The 16030-nt window shown below is 28.3% G+C and overlaps 1 protein-coding gene across 1 annotated transcript in view; it reads right to left on the bottom strand.

Moving 5' to 3' along the window:
- Positions 1-1674: 1674 nt before the first annotated feature.
- Positions 1675-16030, bottom strand: part of LOC142317310 (bumetanide-sensitive sodium-(potassium)-chloride cotransporter-like) — a 170926-nt gene continuing 156570 nt past the window's right edge. Inside the window, exon 20 of the mRNA XM_075353748.1 lies at positions 1675-9895. Within this exon, the coding sequence (XP_075209863.1) occupies positions 9760-9895 (136 nt within the window). The 3' untranslated portion in view covers positions 1675-9759. The remainder of the gene's footprint in view (positions 9896-16030) is intronic.

Below are 16030 nucleotides of genomic sequence, written 5' to 3'. Positions count from 1 at the left end.
TTTTCGCAAGGAACCGATTCCAGGAATGCAAAGAGACCATCATTAATATTATTGATGTGTCTGATATTGAATTACCATTAAGAGAAACAAGTACCAAGGATTCAATGTTCAGAGGTCAGGGATTCATAAAACATAATTGCAATAAAAGATACAATTCTAAAATGAGCAAATGCAAAAGATTAAACGTTTTATGCAACTCAAAATGCCATAAAGCGACTACTTGTAACAATAAGTAGAGTTCAGCGTCCTAACTATTGACAATTTGCCTTTCAGTTGATATCCAAAATTAGTTTGTTATTACTTAGAAATGCAAGTCGATTGTACTAACACAGAAACAAAATTCTCGTCGAATAAATGCGATACTATCGATCTTTTACATTTATTCTTTTCATTTTATACCAGGAGATCTATGAAATAAAAAAAACATTATTGATTCAACAATAAAACATGTGAAATTAAGACAAAAAACACATTGTCAGATAAGTATTTAAAGACAAAGCTGATTGTCTGATGAGTTTTCAACTTTGACTGGTCGATTTGGTCGCTCCTAGGATTGCCTAAAAGCATTTTAGCCAAAGGCTGAAAGAGAAAGTCTGTTTTCAGCTTTGACTACAAAGCTTAGTCAAATAGAATTAAATTTATTACCTATTTTATGTTTTTTTACGGTACAGCTTTACATTTTTTTTGGGAGGTTTATATGTAATTCTTTTTTTAACAGCAAAATGAAATTATGAAATATTTGGGTAAGAAATCTATAGTTTGATTTGATTCGGAAGGCCAGTAATGGGAGTTAAATAAACATATAACCCCCCAATGCCCTAAATTTGATTTAAAACCTTTTTCTTATTTTGACAATGAACTGATTTAAAAATGTTTTCCTCTCTAAATGAGGTTTCATTTTTTAATTGTAGGAATATCTCATGCAACAGTTCCTTTAGGATGATTTTGATTTGTCATTTCTTACCGTCCACTCTACACTTCATATTTTTTTTATTTGATTAGTTGATGCGCATATTACAGATAAAATTAAGTCTGAAAATTACAACATTTATATCTCCTCAGTATGATTTGGTGAGATGTTCTATGGATCAAACGAGAGAGCTGTACTTCACGTGTGTTATATTCTCAATAGCTTATTAAAATGCCTTTAAATGGCTTAAGTAAAGCCAGGTGTCGTAATCAAAAATTATAATTATTTTTTTTAGGTTTCCTAATCATTTTTCAGTGTGGAAGTTTTATTTTCTAAAATACAAGTCCTAGAATGTAAGTCATTACCAAAATAAAAAATATAATATTTTGTACTTCTCTCTAGGTATCTGTATCATTCATTCTCTCCAGTTTTTGGTTTGATAGTCCAGCTTCTGCATTATTTTAAGGACACAGAATTTGACTAGTAAAAAAAATTTTTTTTAAATCGATTCATAGCAGAGAGTCCATGAAATTAGTCTACAAGCAGCTTTTTAAAGTGAGATGCATAATTATAGCTTAATCTTCTCCTTACATAATCAAAATATTATGTGTTAATATAGTCTATTTAAAAGTAATTTAATTTACTAAAACGACATAATTGTGATAATTATGTAAACACTTCAGAGAACATTATTTATTCATCAATAAATAAATTATATTACATAGATTATTGGATAGAGAAGAAATTCAAAATTTTAATTTTTTTAAATTACTATTTATTACTACAAATTCATACAATTTGACTACTTATAAACAGCAATCATTTTAATAAGAGTTTCCAGTAATTTGAGATTCATACATAATAAATCACAATTGTACACATTAATTAAATAAGTTAAAATAATCAACAGAAACAATATTAAAATGTTAATAAACAGGTTGTTCTTTAGATTCAAACATACAAAACTTTAATGACTAGCCATCTAATTTATTTATTTTTTTATTATGCCAAATTTTCTTTTGTATTTTATTCATTTATTAAATTTTTGGTTGTAGGGATAAAACTTTGAAAATAATAGGAATTAACTAGCCAATATACATAATTTTTTGTCAAGTACATCTACTAAGAGCTGTTAGGCTTCTTATAGCATTTAGAAGGTATCATTATAAAAGTTAGTAAATTCATGGTGATAATCTTTCCATTTATTTAATTCATTAATTTAAATACAAAAAAGATATGAACAATGAGAGTTTGTAATAAATAAGAAAAAAATGTTTAAAAAGTTGTACACCTATCAGAACCTCCTCCCAAAAAAGAACTGCAAACTCTTTTCTTTGAAGGAAGTTAAGTAGCTCTCTGCTATTCTTGGCTTGCAGGCCTAAATGATGTGGGTTCACATGGTCATTGAACTTGATTTTTTTTAGTAACATTTAAAAAAATAAGTATTTTTAAGCAATTCAGATTCTTCATTTAAAAACATTAGTCTTTTAAGCAACACTGATTTTTTCACTTAAAAATATTGGTTTGTATGAACAATAAAATTAGGTAGGATTAGTTGTTTTTTTTTATATTCATAATTTTTTTTTTTTGTAGAAAATTCTTCTAATAAAGCTATTTATTTAAGTTTTATTAAAAACAGTAAGAACAGAAGACTGAAACATAAAAGTGAAATAAATACCTTTTTAAATAATTTTAATCTGTCAGAGACAAAATTATTGTGAAAAATTTTTTAAATGTATCCCATTTTATTAATATGAATGTTATAAAATTAAAAATAATGAACTACACAAATTCATGTTACTTTTACTGTTTACATTTGTAAAAAAAATATAATGTAGTCATTAAACTCATGAATTCAAAAATCTGCAGAAAATGTTAAATTTGGCAAGTAAAATATAACTGTTGTACCTTTTACTGCTTAACCTTATTAAGAATATCGTGCAATAAAAACAATACGTAAACCTAGCCCCATCGTTCAAGCCTAACATGCTTTACCTACTATCATGTAGACAATGTATGATCAACCACAGTAGCAGTGTAGCCACTATGTGGATCCCTCTCTGATGTACCATGATATTTGTTAAGATCATTATTTACATAAGTTCAATGTACTCTTGGATATATATAAGGCACACAATATATTTTATCTGCCAACTTTTGGCTTTTAGACTTAAACGCTTAATATTTAAGGTATTTGTTAACTTTTTTTATAACTTACTAACAACTGTAATTAATTAATTAATTTATTATATTTCATTACAATTTTTACAGCTAAACTGAATAAATCTGTTATTAAAAATATTAGTCAAAAAAAAAGAATATAATAAGTAGCACACAATAAGTGTTTAGTTAATGTGTCACTACATGGCATTTTTCTTTTTAGGGTAGAAAAAACAATGAATCAGAAAAATTTATATATAATCCAACACATACAAAGCTGAAAACTGACTGCATATTCTGTTAAAAAATTGAAATGGACATCTAGATTTTTAATCTGCACATGCACGTGCACCCCCTCTCACACACACAAGCACACACACACACACACACACACACACACACACACACACACACACACACTAATACTAAAATACGACCACTGCAATCTTTATAAAATTAATGTGTTCAAGTAATATTTGTTTGCAGAATGGATCTTAAAAAATTAATTTCAATTATTTATGTTCTAGGTGGCCATATCCACTATTGAAATGTTTTACATAATAAATACAGTTACAATTTCATATAAAAATAATGCCACAAATAAATATATTCAGAAACTAACACTTAATAAATCATGAGTTTAATATCTATCATTTATTGGATTTATGTTTTTTAGTAGAAAAATGATATTGTCAATGACATATATAATGAAATTACATATTAATAATTATGTAAATATATAGCTTAGGTAATACTACATAACTTACTGTAGATATATTATTACTGTGATTAAACTTTTTTTATTTTTCAAATTATTTTAAGAAAAATTCATTCCATTTACACATCTTTTTAAAATTTAATCTTATATGTTAAAAATGATCACTTTTTATGATCAAAGAAAATCATCAGTATTGTCATTATGCTACATTACTATTAGTAAATAAATTTTCAGTGTACGACTAAAACATTTCAAACAAATATTTTTATAGTAATTTATGTTTATTTGTGTTAACAACTGTGTTTAAACAAAACTGACTCATTAGTTTCCATGAATCAAAGCTGTGATCAACATATGTCAGTGGCACTGTATACAACTTGGTTCATAATTTGAAAATTAATATTGAGATGTAATTAAAAATTATATATTTATTTATTAGAAGATAAAAATTAAATTTTAAAAGCAAAAGAAAAACAGGTTAAACTTACTGTGTGAAATTTGTATCTAACTCATTGTAACAGTTAGTAGAAACTTAATGTTATAAGACAACTTGCTGTACCGATTTTCATTAACACTTTGTCCAATATGTTGGACCAATATGTCACTTTGCTTTGCCCAATATGTTGGTCTTGCTAAAATTCATGTATTTTTTATTGTAGATATTTTTATGAACTTATAAAGTATTCATTCCAAAATTTCCATCAGTGGTTTTTTTTTTTTATTTTGTTTTTATTATTATTATTAATCTTCCACCTACCTGTTCCTACAGTTCTTTTAATTGGTGGTTTTATAGTTCAACAATTTATTTTTATTGGAAATGAAGAAATGGAAATTAAATAAAAATATTATCATAAAAGTTTATTGATTTTTTCATTAATATTTTTAGAATAATTTTCACATTTGACAATTCGCACATTGATGTAAAATAACTTATATGTAGTATCTATATACATATTTATTTATTGCTGGATGAAAAAATACAGTGCTACAGGCATGAAATTTCTAAAAATACAAGCAAATATTAGCCAGAAAAAAATACTGAGTGCAACTGCAGACAAACCAGTTCAAAAAAGATCAACCTTTTCTCTTACATGGATAACAATTAAACATACCTAACCTGAAAAAATGTAGAAAGTATTAAAAGTAGTTCTGTGATAAATCTAAACTGTAGAAATGTTTTTAAATAAAGTTTTTTTTTTGTACTAATAAACTATTCTTTAGATTTATTTTTCTATTGCTTTTTGTTTGTTCAATATTTTTTCTACTGAATCTTAATACATTTCAATAACTCTGTTTTCAGTTTATAATACTCACAGATGTTATTTACATGAAAAGAAATATTCAGTTCCCTCTATTTTTATTTAGTGGTGAGGGAGATCATTACTTACTTTCCCTTTTTAAGTATGAGGTAAAGAATTTTTAAAAACTACCTGTACACTTAGATTTCCATCAACATTCTTCTATTCTTCCAGTCCCCTGAACAGACAACTCTTTTATAATAGATGTTAGAATTCATACATATTTTATTTTAGTTTAACATAATTTATTTTTATTAATAATAATGAAAATTAAAGAAATGTATATTAAATAAATAAATATATTATCATAACAGCTTATTCTTTTTAAAAAATTAAATTTCTGTTATCTGTTCTAAAAACAGTAGATATCAATTCAATATGACCACTAACATTATTATCAAATGGTAAATGTTTGATATTTTTGACAAATCTTTATAATTTGTATACTAGAAGAAAGAAAATATTTTATTTGAAATAATCATATCTTCAGTTACTGATATATTTATTGGAGTTCGTCTTTCTGATGACAGAATTGTAATTATTTATTGATTAAACCACTGAATGTGAAAATAGGAGGAGAAAAGATTATGGAGGTAGAAGAATTTTGTTATTTGGGAAGCAGAATTACTAAAGATGGACGAAGCAGGAGTGATATAAAATGCCGAATAGCACAAGCGAAATGAGCCTTCAGTAAGAAATATAATTTGTTTACATCAAAAATTAATTTAAATGTCAGGAAAAGATTTTTGAAAGTATATGTTTGGAGTGTCGCTTTATATGGAAGTGAAACTTGGACGATCAGAGTATCTGAGAAGAAAAGATTAGAAGCTTTTGAAATGCGGTGCTATAGGAGAATGTTACAAATCAGATGGGTGGATAAAGTGACAAATGAAGAGGTATTGCGTCAAATAGATGAAGGAAGAAGCATTTGGGAAAATATAGTTAAAAGAAGAGACAGACTTATAGGCCACATACTAAGGCATCCTGGAATAGTCGCTTTAATATTGGAAGGACAGGTAGAAGGAAAAAATTGTGTAGGTAGCCCACGTTTGGAATATGTAAAACAAATTGTTAGGGATTTAGGATGTAGAGGGTATACTGAAATGAAACGACTAGCACTAGATAGGGAATCTTGGAGAGCTGCATCAAACCAGTCAAATGACTGAAGACAAAAAAAAAATTGATTAAATTCTAAGAATTCAGTCAGTTACTTGAACAATTTTGTACCATTAATAATGTTATAAGAAAGGAACACTGAATATGTTGCAATATGAATGAAGGATTAGAGTGGATGGTGGAGGATTACATATATAATAATCATTCTTTCTTTCCTTAAGTTTTGAATGAAATGTACAGTTTAATGACATGGAGAAGATATAATGTGTAGGGTGGTGCTGTAGGTATTGGATGCAACGTTGTGTTTCAGATTCCCTGAAAAAATAACGTGCAAGTATGTTTATTATATTGTGAACTTTCATTTTTATTTGATTCATACTTGCAACTTTTACAATTAATTTAATTAAACAATAATTCCTTTTCACTTATTTTGAACTAAAAAATAAAACTTTTCCTTTTATTTTTTTCACTTTTTTGTATTTAGATATAAACTACGGCAATGGAAGCAAACTTATAAAAAAATTATAATTTAAGCATCAAAGAAAAAATTAACTTTAAACTAGCTAATGGATAAATTACCCAAAACGAGCCAGTATAATACAACTTGACAGTTTCTAATTCCTCTTATATATAAAATTAAAAAAATTTACGAATAGAATATGCTAAAAAATAAAATAAAAACTTAAGTTATAAGAGAAATCAAAGAGAAAAAGATAATGCAGTGAAATCCACATTAAAACTACTATTTAAAAACATCTATGGACAAGAAATATTTGTGAATGTCTATCTAATTTGGCAAAAAACTGAATAACTAATGATAAAACTGGATTGCTAAAACAGGTTGTTGCTATAAAAGATTGTTTTTCTAGTCAAAAAAAGTAAAATATTTTTAACTATGTATAATGAATGTGAATGTAGATTTTTACAATAGCAAGTGCTGGACTGAAAATAACTGGCTGACCATTATTTCCCAAATTTCATCATGTTAATGTTCATGCCATGTTTTTCACAGTTAAATTGTATATATTTATGTATTTATAATCAACATATTCTGTTACCAATGCATAAAATAAATTCCACCCTCAATTTATGAAAAGAAAAACAATTCCAATAAAGATTTTTCAGCAATTATTAACTTATGCGACATTTTTTATCGTATGCAGTTCTTTTATTAAAAATGTTTAATGAAAAGTTTTTGCTTATAATGCAACATTGTAATGATATTATTTTCAAAAATAATGACACAGTAGATCACTGATATAGTGATATAATCAGTTCCTGGAGAAACATTGAAAACTGTGAGTCGTAAATAAAGATGTTAGTATCAAACAGCCATATTGTCACAAAATTAACTGCTGGTATATCAATGTATTTTTAGGTGGTATTATGGCCTTAAAATAAAACATACTTTTATCTTATTCGGCTATATAATGGTTTTCATTTAGTTAAAGCTTGTTTCATTGACATTGAATGTCATACAACAAACTAAATATTGTCTTATTCTATAAAGGAAGTTTCACACCCATGCTGCTTCTTTAACGACTGAAAATTTTATTATAAACCTTTGAGGAAATAGTATCCTGCTTAAGAAATACATGAACTGAAGGAATTGGTAGATTAACTACACTTACTTTCTTTTTCTGTTTAGCCTTTGGGAATTACCATTCAGGTATTACTTAAGAGGATGATATGTACGAGTGTAAATGAAGTGTACAGTCTCAGTTCAACCATTCCTGAGATGTGTGGTTAATTGAAACCCAACCACCAAAGAACACCGATATCCACGATCTAATATTCAAATCTGTACAAAAGTAACTGTCTGTACTAGAACTTGAACGCTGGAACTCTTGACTTCCAAATCAGCTGATCTCTGGGATGATGTGTTCACCACTAGACCAACCCATGGGTTATTACATAAAGTTTAATTTACATTTTGTGATTATCTTATATACTTGCTCATTTGATTTCTTAGTTATAAAATTTCAGACTTTTCTTAGTACTTTTTTAAAGGATTGTTAATTTTTCTTTCCACTGTTTTTATTATTATTATTATTATTATTAAATTACTAGAAACTTATGAATGTATATTAATTATCCTAATAATGTTTGTGAGTTATTGAAGAAAGTAAAGAAACATAAAATGTAAAATAACAGTATAATTACACAACATCAAAACCTGTTAAAAGATATCTTCAATGCGAATATTAAGATTATTATTGTAAAAAGGGGCTCACTGAACAGGTTAGGCAATAGACGAAAGAGATTTTTGAACTCTTAAATCCCCACTGTTAAACTAGTTTCATATTAAAAAAATACCATTTGGAGTATAAAGTAGAATAAAAATAAAGGGTTACATTAATTCTGGAAGATAAAAGCATTCAGCAGAAAGAAATGATTGAATTTTGGAGCAAAAGAGGCAATAATATAAGTTAGTATTATAGAAACATTCCAAGGAATATAACAGCCATCATTAGTAATAAATATCCCATCTTTGTGCAACATATCAGTAAATTTTCACTAAATTAATGGGATTATTTTAAGCCGGTTGTAATTGTGAGTGATCATAAATCAGGTGTTTACTATAAAACAAAGTAATAATCACTCTTATAGGTGTCATAAAAAAATATTGAAAAATCACATTAACTGTTATGAGCTGAATAATATTTTTTGGTTTGTTTGCAGTTACACCATCCTCTCAATCCAGTTCTCTTACAAACAGACAAACCTTTTTAATTAAAGTAAGAAATTCTAACATTAATATTTTTTTATTTCTCTTTAAAAAATTATTTTAGTCCTTTGTAAGATTTCGTTTCATGACCCTTTCAGAACTTTATAACAAATGGCAAGGCAATTGTAGATTCATACTTTTCAAGTAACCAATAATGGTGATGTTTATAGATATGTACTCTATAAAACAAAGATTATTTCACATACTTTATAATGATATAATAAAATCTATGTTTACAGATTTCCAAAAGAAACAAATATTAAACATGAAATACCTAAGAATGATAAAAAATTAAAATAGATGCCATAGTATCAAATTATTAAAATAAGCAATATCTTTTACAGCATTTCCAACAATTACAGTAAATTTAAGGAAAATTTAATTCATATTTCAATTAAAACTTATATTTATTGCATAATAGTAGTACATATGTACAGTAAATGCATTTACAAAAACAGTGCCTGACATTTATTGATAATTTCTGTTATACATGATACCATCTAATACAAAATATATTTTATTTTTTAATTAATACAAAAGATGTATAATACTGTACCATAAATCAAGATTTTTCATTCTAAAAATTAAAAATAAATGAAAATTGAATGGAAATAAATAAATAAATGGAAACTGAGTAATCAGTTCATCTTGAACTGTTACTTTTTATTATAGTGTAATAACTTCTACAAACATTTATTTTTTGTCATTATTTGTGCAAAGAATGATGATTTATTTTCTTAAACCTTTACTTCATTGCACAATTAATTGTGAAATAATATTCGCTGATGCAAAATAAATTTAATTTTTTGGACCAATTTTTAATATATAATCATGAATAATATGTGAGGACAGATGTTTGATTACCACGCAGTATTAAATATGGTGGAAGATCTCTTGTTAACATTTCTAACCATGCCATATACAAAGGAGCTGAAACAGTTCCTTTCCTTGGCATTGGTAATGTCCTGAAAATAAAAATTTATATCATATTTCTATCCCAAATAGCAATCAACAAAATATACTTTTAGAATATACAGAAAATTAATATTAAGCATCAACTGACACTCTTTCACAACTCCTTAAACCATCCAGTTTCACACAAACTGTCTGCTTTTAGAAGTACCAACTACTGACTACTCAGTACACCCATATCACTTGAAGACCACAAAGAACTCAACTCTACGAACAGCTATATCAGAATACTCAATGATGGTCCTAGAGAATTAATAAGCAAATAAAAGTAAAAATAAAGATAAGCTAACTAGAAGATACATTAACAAAGATTCAGAGAAAATAATCCTAAGATTTTTTTTTAAATCTGGATACAATGTGGTCTTCAGAATAAAAAATAAAACAAAACCAACCATTACACACAATATGAAATCATTAAAGAAATTCATTGTCCCTAGAACTTATAAACGTTTTCTTTTTTCTGTTTAGCCTACAGTAACTACCGTTCAGATAATACTTCAGAGGATGAATGAGGATGATATGTATGAGTGTAAATGAAGTATAGTCTTGTACATTCTCAGTTTGACCATTCCTGAGATGTGTGGTTAACTGACACCCAACCACCAAAGAAAACCGGTATCCACAATCTAGTACTCAAATCCATGTAAAAATAACTGGCTTTACTAGACTTAAACGCTAGAACTCTCGACTTCCAAATCAGCTGATTTGGGAAGACGCGTTCACCACTAGACCAATCCGGTGGGTTAGAAATTATAAACTGAATTGCTCTAAGAGCATTATGTTCAACAGTGGTCGAGTGGGGAAACAATTTCAAGCAATCTTTTTGAATTATTTTAAGAAAAAGTCCTTCACAGCTACATAATCAACATTTGCCAGCCATCTCGTAGACAGAAATTATTAATCTACCAGCATTGACAATAAGCTTGATATCCTAAATATATACAAAAAAGGTCATATCTTAATACACTCAATCGTTAACAAATACACAAAAACACATTAATGGTATAACAGATGTAATTCTAATCCAACCCTTCTGAGCTCAATCCAGTTATAAACTACCTAACTAAAAAAACTCCCAGCTTGGCAAAAGGGTGAGAACAGCAAGTGAGAAAAAGTTATTTATTGCAGTTGTAAGACCAATTGAAAGTTTTTTGTAAAATGAGTTTTTTAAAAATCTTATTAACAAATTTGATTAATAAATTATTTTAAAAACTGTCTACTATCCACGGGCAAACAACATCTGAAAAATATATATTACAATTACAATACAAACCTTACTTCTGCTAATCATGTGTTAATAACAAAGAATGTGGCTTATTTTGATTTTAAAAAAATGTTATTACCAACTGAAGCAATTATTTACAGAATAAAAAGATCCTTGTAATTATTCAGATGCCATACATCACTTAATTTTTTCTAAGCTTTTTCAAGCCCACTTCAGATCCTTTCAAGCTTTATTATTTGATAATAAGTATTATTTAATAAAATTTAATTTTTACTGAACAGTGTGATTTTTTGTTTACTGTCTTTAAATTACTTTATCCTATTGACACACAATAAAAGTAACAAGTTTTCTTCATGCTCAAGTTTATTAAGTAATTATTTATTAGTTCTGTGCTGGTAACAGTTTGCTTATTGCAAATGAGAATTTGAAATCTATCAAATAGTGAAAAAATGCACTAGAGTTTTTGTAAAACATTTACTATCTATTGAACTTTTTTACAATAATAGTCACTACGTTATTTTATGTGTAAATAAAGGAGTTCTCTGGCATTGCAATCAACACTTAACAAAGCTTAGTATGCAGGTTAAAAAATTACTTTTAGATTCTACTAGATAAACAACTTAATACCAAACTGAGCCACCTTGAACTGCAGTTATTAGTTTGGGTGTCACCTTTAATGATTTTACTGTCGCTGCTGCCACTTTTAGCTTCATTATTGGTTTTACATACGACCAATCTTGTCTATTTAGTCCGTTGTAAACTCTGCATTCTTCACTACAGTATAGTTAGTTCTTTGCAGTGTTTATTATCCCATCAAAGAGTAGCATTCATAATTTAATTAAAAAATGGTTTAAAACGGGGACAGTTTCAAAGTAAAATGAAATAGGCAATCTTCTATTACAACTCCATAGCCAATATTAAAAGAATTTTTCCCATTGTAAAAAAATTTATACATAAGTTATCACATTAAAGTGATGCAAAATACACATCTTGCCATAAGATTCATTTTAAAAAAAATTGTGTTAACAACTTAAAGGATCAGACAAACCAAAACATATTTATTATTCTAACTGGCTTCTCTAATACATTGTTGATGGGCAGATAGACTTGATGCTGTATTTCATGTCAGACAAGGCAGGACTTCAGAGAATTCTGAAAGAATTCTTGAATAATAATTCTACACTTCGTTAACAGCTCATGAAAAAAAATTTAGCTTTTTCCAACAAGATGAGTAATTTTTTACACATCAAACAGTATGAATGTGTAATTCATACTCCTTTTACAGAAGAAAAAACTGTAAAACAAGGTAGCCCTTCCCCTGATTCCTCCAGATTTGTCTTGTTGGGATTTTTTGCTTTGGGGCTGTATGAAGGACGTAGTTTATGGTATCCCCCCCCCCTAACAATGAACTGAAGACAAACATTCCGTAAGAAATTAATACCGCTGACAACATTTTGCAACAGGTGACTCAATATGATCACTCAATCACAAAAGTGTATTACTTAATAAAACGCTCACTTCAAATATCTTTTCTAAAAATATGGAAAACCTTTGCTAATGTAAATACAGAATTTAATTTTATTTATTAATAAAAATTCTATTTTAAGTTTATCATTGGTAGTTATTTTATGGTTTTAAACTCTATAACCTCAATACTTGTAAAAATATCTTATGAATACTTTCTCAAGTGAAGTAGATCAGTAAGTCAGATAGTTTCACTATCAGCAGTTTCAATTTGTCAGTGTTTCCATATATACTCCATATCCTTCATTTATTTGAAATAGGATTAGTGTAAATTGAATGTACAAACAAACATGGACTTAAATACTATTTAAGGGAAGTATGTCCATTTAATTGAGCAACAGGTCCAACAAAAAATAGGCAGTCTTAATAAAATTGTAGATAAAAATGAAAATTATTTTTAAAGTAAAAGAACAGCACTGGTCAATACACTCGTATCTACAACAAAGGCTATTTGGAGATGTTAACCTAGTCAGTGATAAATAGTTTCTCATGCAAGTGCCAGATTGCTTTTAAAATAATCCAAGATTTATCAAGAAACATTTAATTATTTGTTCTGATTTGAGGCACAAATACCGAACGTTCGGAAAGTCATTATGCAATACGTTTTAGAATTACTTTGTGCTTTCTATTTTTTCACCATTAGGTTGGTTGTCCTGTGGGTTCATTGGCGTTGGGTGTTGCCCAGTAATAAACTTTCTTTCTTTTTCTGTTTAGCCTCCAGAACCAGCATAATGTATAACTTTAGAGTATGATTGAGGATGATATGTATGAATATAAATGAAGTGTAGTCTTGTACAGTCTCAGATCAACCATTCCTGAGATGTGCGGTTAATCGAAACCCAACTACCAAAGAACACCAGTATTCAAATCCGTATAAGAGTAATTGCCTTTACTAGGATTTGAACCTTAGAACTCTTGACTTCAAAATCAGATAATTTCCAATAACAAGTTCACCACTAGACCAACCAGGCGGATCAGTAATAAAGCAAGACATCAGTTGTTGAGTTGTGACTGAACGTGCTTCATTTTGTATCGTGTAGTTTCATTTTTAGAATCAATAATTGCAAGTAATGGTTCTTTCGGTAGAGGAATGCATTTTTCTCATTAAACATGTCTTTCTTGAAGGTGACAAGTATAATAATTTACTAAAGTACAAGTTTTCTGGAAAGTTTCCAAATACTCTAGTTCTTGACCGCATTGCAGTTCGAATTCTTACCGAAAAACTTTGGGCACTAGGCTCTATTGAAGACAATGATTGAAGTGGAAGACCAAATAAACTAATTGAACAGAAGCTGCTTTATATTTCAGATGCTATGGCCGAAAGTGCATCAAAATCAATGTATAAGTTAGCAAATCAGCAAGATGTCGGACTTGCCGCCGCAATAAAGCTGTAAGAAAAGAATTGAAACTTTCCCCTACAAAGTAATGTGTGTTTCATTATCTGAAATCTACAGATCATTCCAAAAGATAAAATTATTGTTAATGCTTTAAACGTTTTATTGAGCAAAATTCTGTAGTTACCCTCAACAGTAAAAAAAATGTAAAAAACTAAAAATGTAAAAAATTAAAAACATAAAAAAAATTACCCTCAATTAAAAAAAATTTATATCTGTAAGGGTAATATACCCTTACAGATGAAGCATGGTTTCATCTGGGAATGTATCTGGGGTTTCATCTGTGATTAACGTACAGTAAAAATGCTCATTATTATTTAAAAAGGTAACCTTTTGCTATTTCCTCAAAAATTCAGAGTGAGTTTTCAAAATACAAAAATGTATTTCTATTTTCATGCATGGTTTCATCTGGGGTTTCATCTGTTATGTATTCACAAAATACATGACTAGTCAACAACTAACCCCTGTGAAATACATGAAGTGAAAATTGAAGTCTGGGTCGGTGTGAGCAGAACGCGCATTGTGGATCCAATTTTTTTTTTTAATTCTATTAATAGTGATCATTATTATGCTGTTTTAACAAACTTCATTAGTCAGTCAACAGTAGTGGAAATCAATCACTGTGGTTCCAACAAGATGGCATTACAGTTCACACAGCTAACAGGTCAATGACTTTTATATGAAATGTTTTTGGTGAATGAATCATTTCAAGGGATTTGTGGCTTGCACAATCACTTGATCTGACTCCCCCAGATTACTTAGTAAAGGAGGCTGTGAAAAAAGCAGTGTATCACAATAGACCAATCACGAGTGATGAACTAAAAACCTTAATAACAACATATGTACAATACATTCCAGTACATCAGTTGGTTAAAGCATTTGAAAACAAATTGAAACGTGTGCAGTGTTGTACTGATATTGGAGGACGTCATTTTCAATCATTTTATAAACTATTCTATTTATTATAATATTCGTTTCTATAAAATAATGAAGTAAAATTAGTAAGTTTTGTACATTTCCATAATTCCAGTGCACAACAATTTTTAAACACTGTGTACCAGGCATGCAACCAGGAATACAAAAGGGTTCACGACTTTAAGACTATCTATAGGTATAATTTTGTTAATTCCAAAACTGACACATGCAAGCAAAAAATAGAAGTAGATCAGCAAAATGAGAAAACAAAACATTAGAGAACAGCCAGATATTACATTAGTAGTTATCTAAGCAAGTTTGTGAAATGGCTCATTGGAGGTCAAAAATTCATTAGATTCCATAATCTATATTATAAAGCTGCATTAACTTCCTAAAATATGATGACTGCAGGTAAATAAATAACACAGTAGCTCCTGCAGTGTATTTTTATGTTAGTCATTGTTACTTTTTGAGAATAAATGATTATTCTTAATAAAATTATTATAATTATTATTTATGATTATTCATAAATAAAAACACAAGGTCAAGTTAACATACTAATTTTCAAAATATCTATCTATATGGTTCATACTTATTAGTGCCAAACATGATCTGACAGCCCATTTTTGTATTTTGAAAAATTATTCTGAATTTTTGAGGAAATAGCAAAAGTTTACCTTTTTATACAGAGCGTTTCATAATTTTCTTCGCACTTTTGAAAATTCATTAACAAAAAACTATATCACTCAAACAATAAAACAAGTACTGTACAAAAGAGTACTTCAAATAGTTTTATCCGCATATACTAGGCAGTTAGTAAACCATTTGCTCGCTAGGCGTCGACAGTAGAGAAAAAGGCTGCCACAGGAAGCGAGAAGTCATTTTGTGTGTTAGAATTTCACTTGTCAACGTCAGTAATTTCTGTTCAACGTGCGTTTCGGTTGAAATTTCATAAGGAGCCACCAAGTGATAATTCAATTCGTGCATGGTATAAATAATTCAGTGAAACTGGTTGCTTGTGCAAGCGAAAATCAACTGGTCGTCCATCAACCTCAGAAGTCAATGTCGAA

Source organism: Lycorma delicatula, chromosome 1 (genome assembly GCF_047948215.1).
Source record: "Lycorma delicatula isolate Av1 chromosome 1, ASM4794821v1, whole genome shotgun sequence".
Taxonomy (NCBI): Eukaryota; Metazoa; Arthropoda; class Insecta; order Hemiptera; family Fulgoridae; genus Lycorma; species Lycorma delicatula.
Note: the sequence above shows the minus strand (reverse complement) of the source record. Positions and strands in the feature narration are given on the sequence as shown.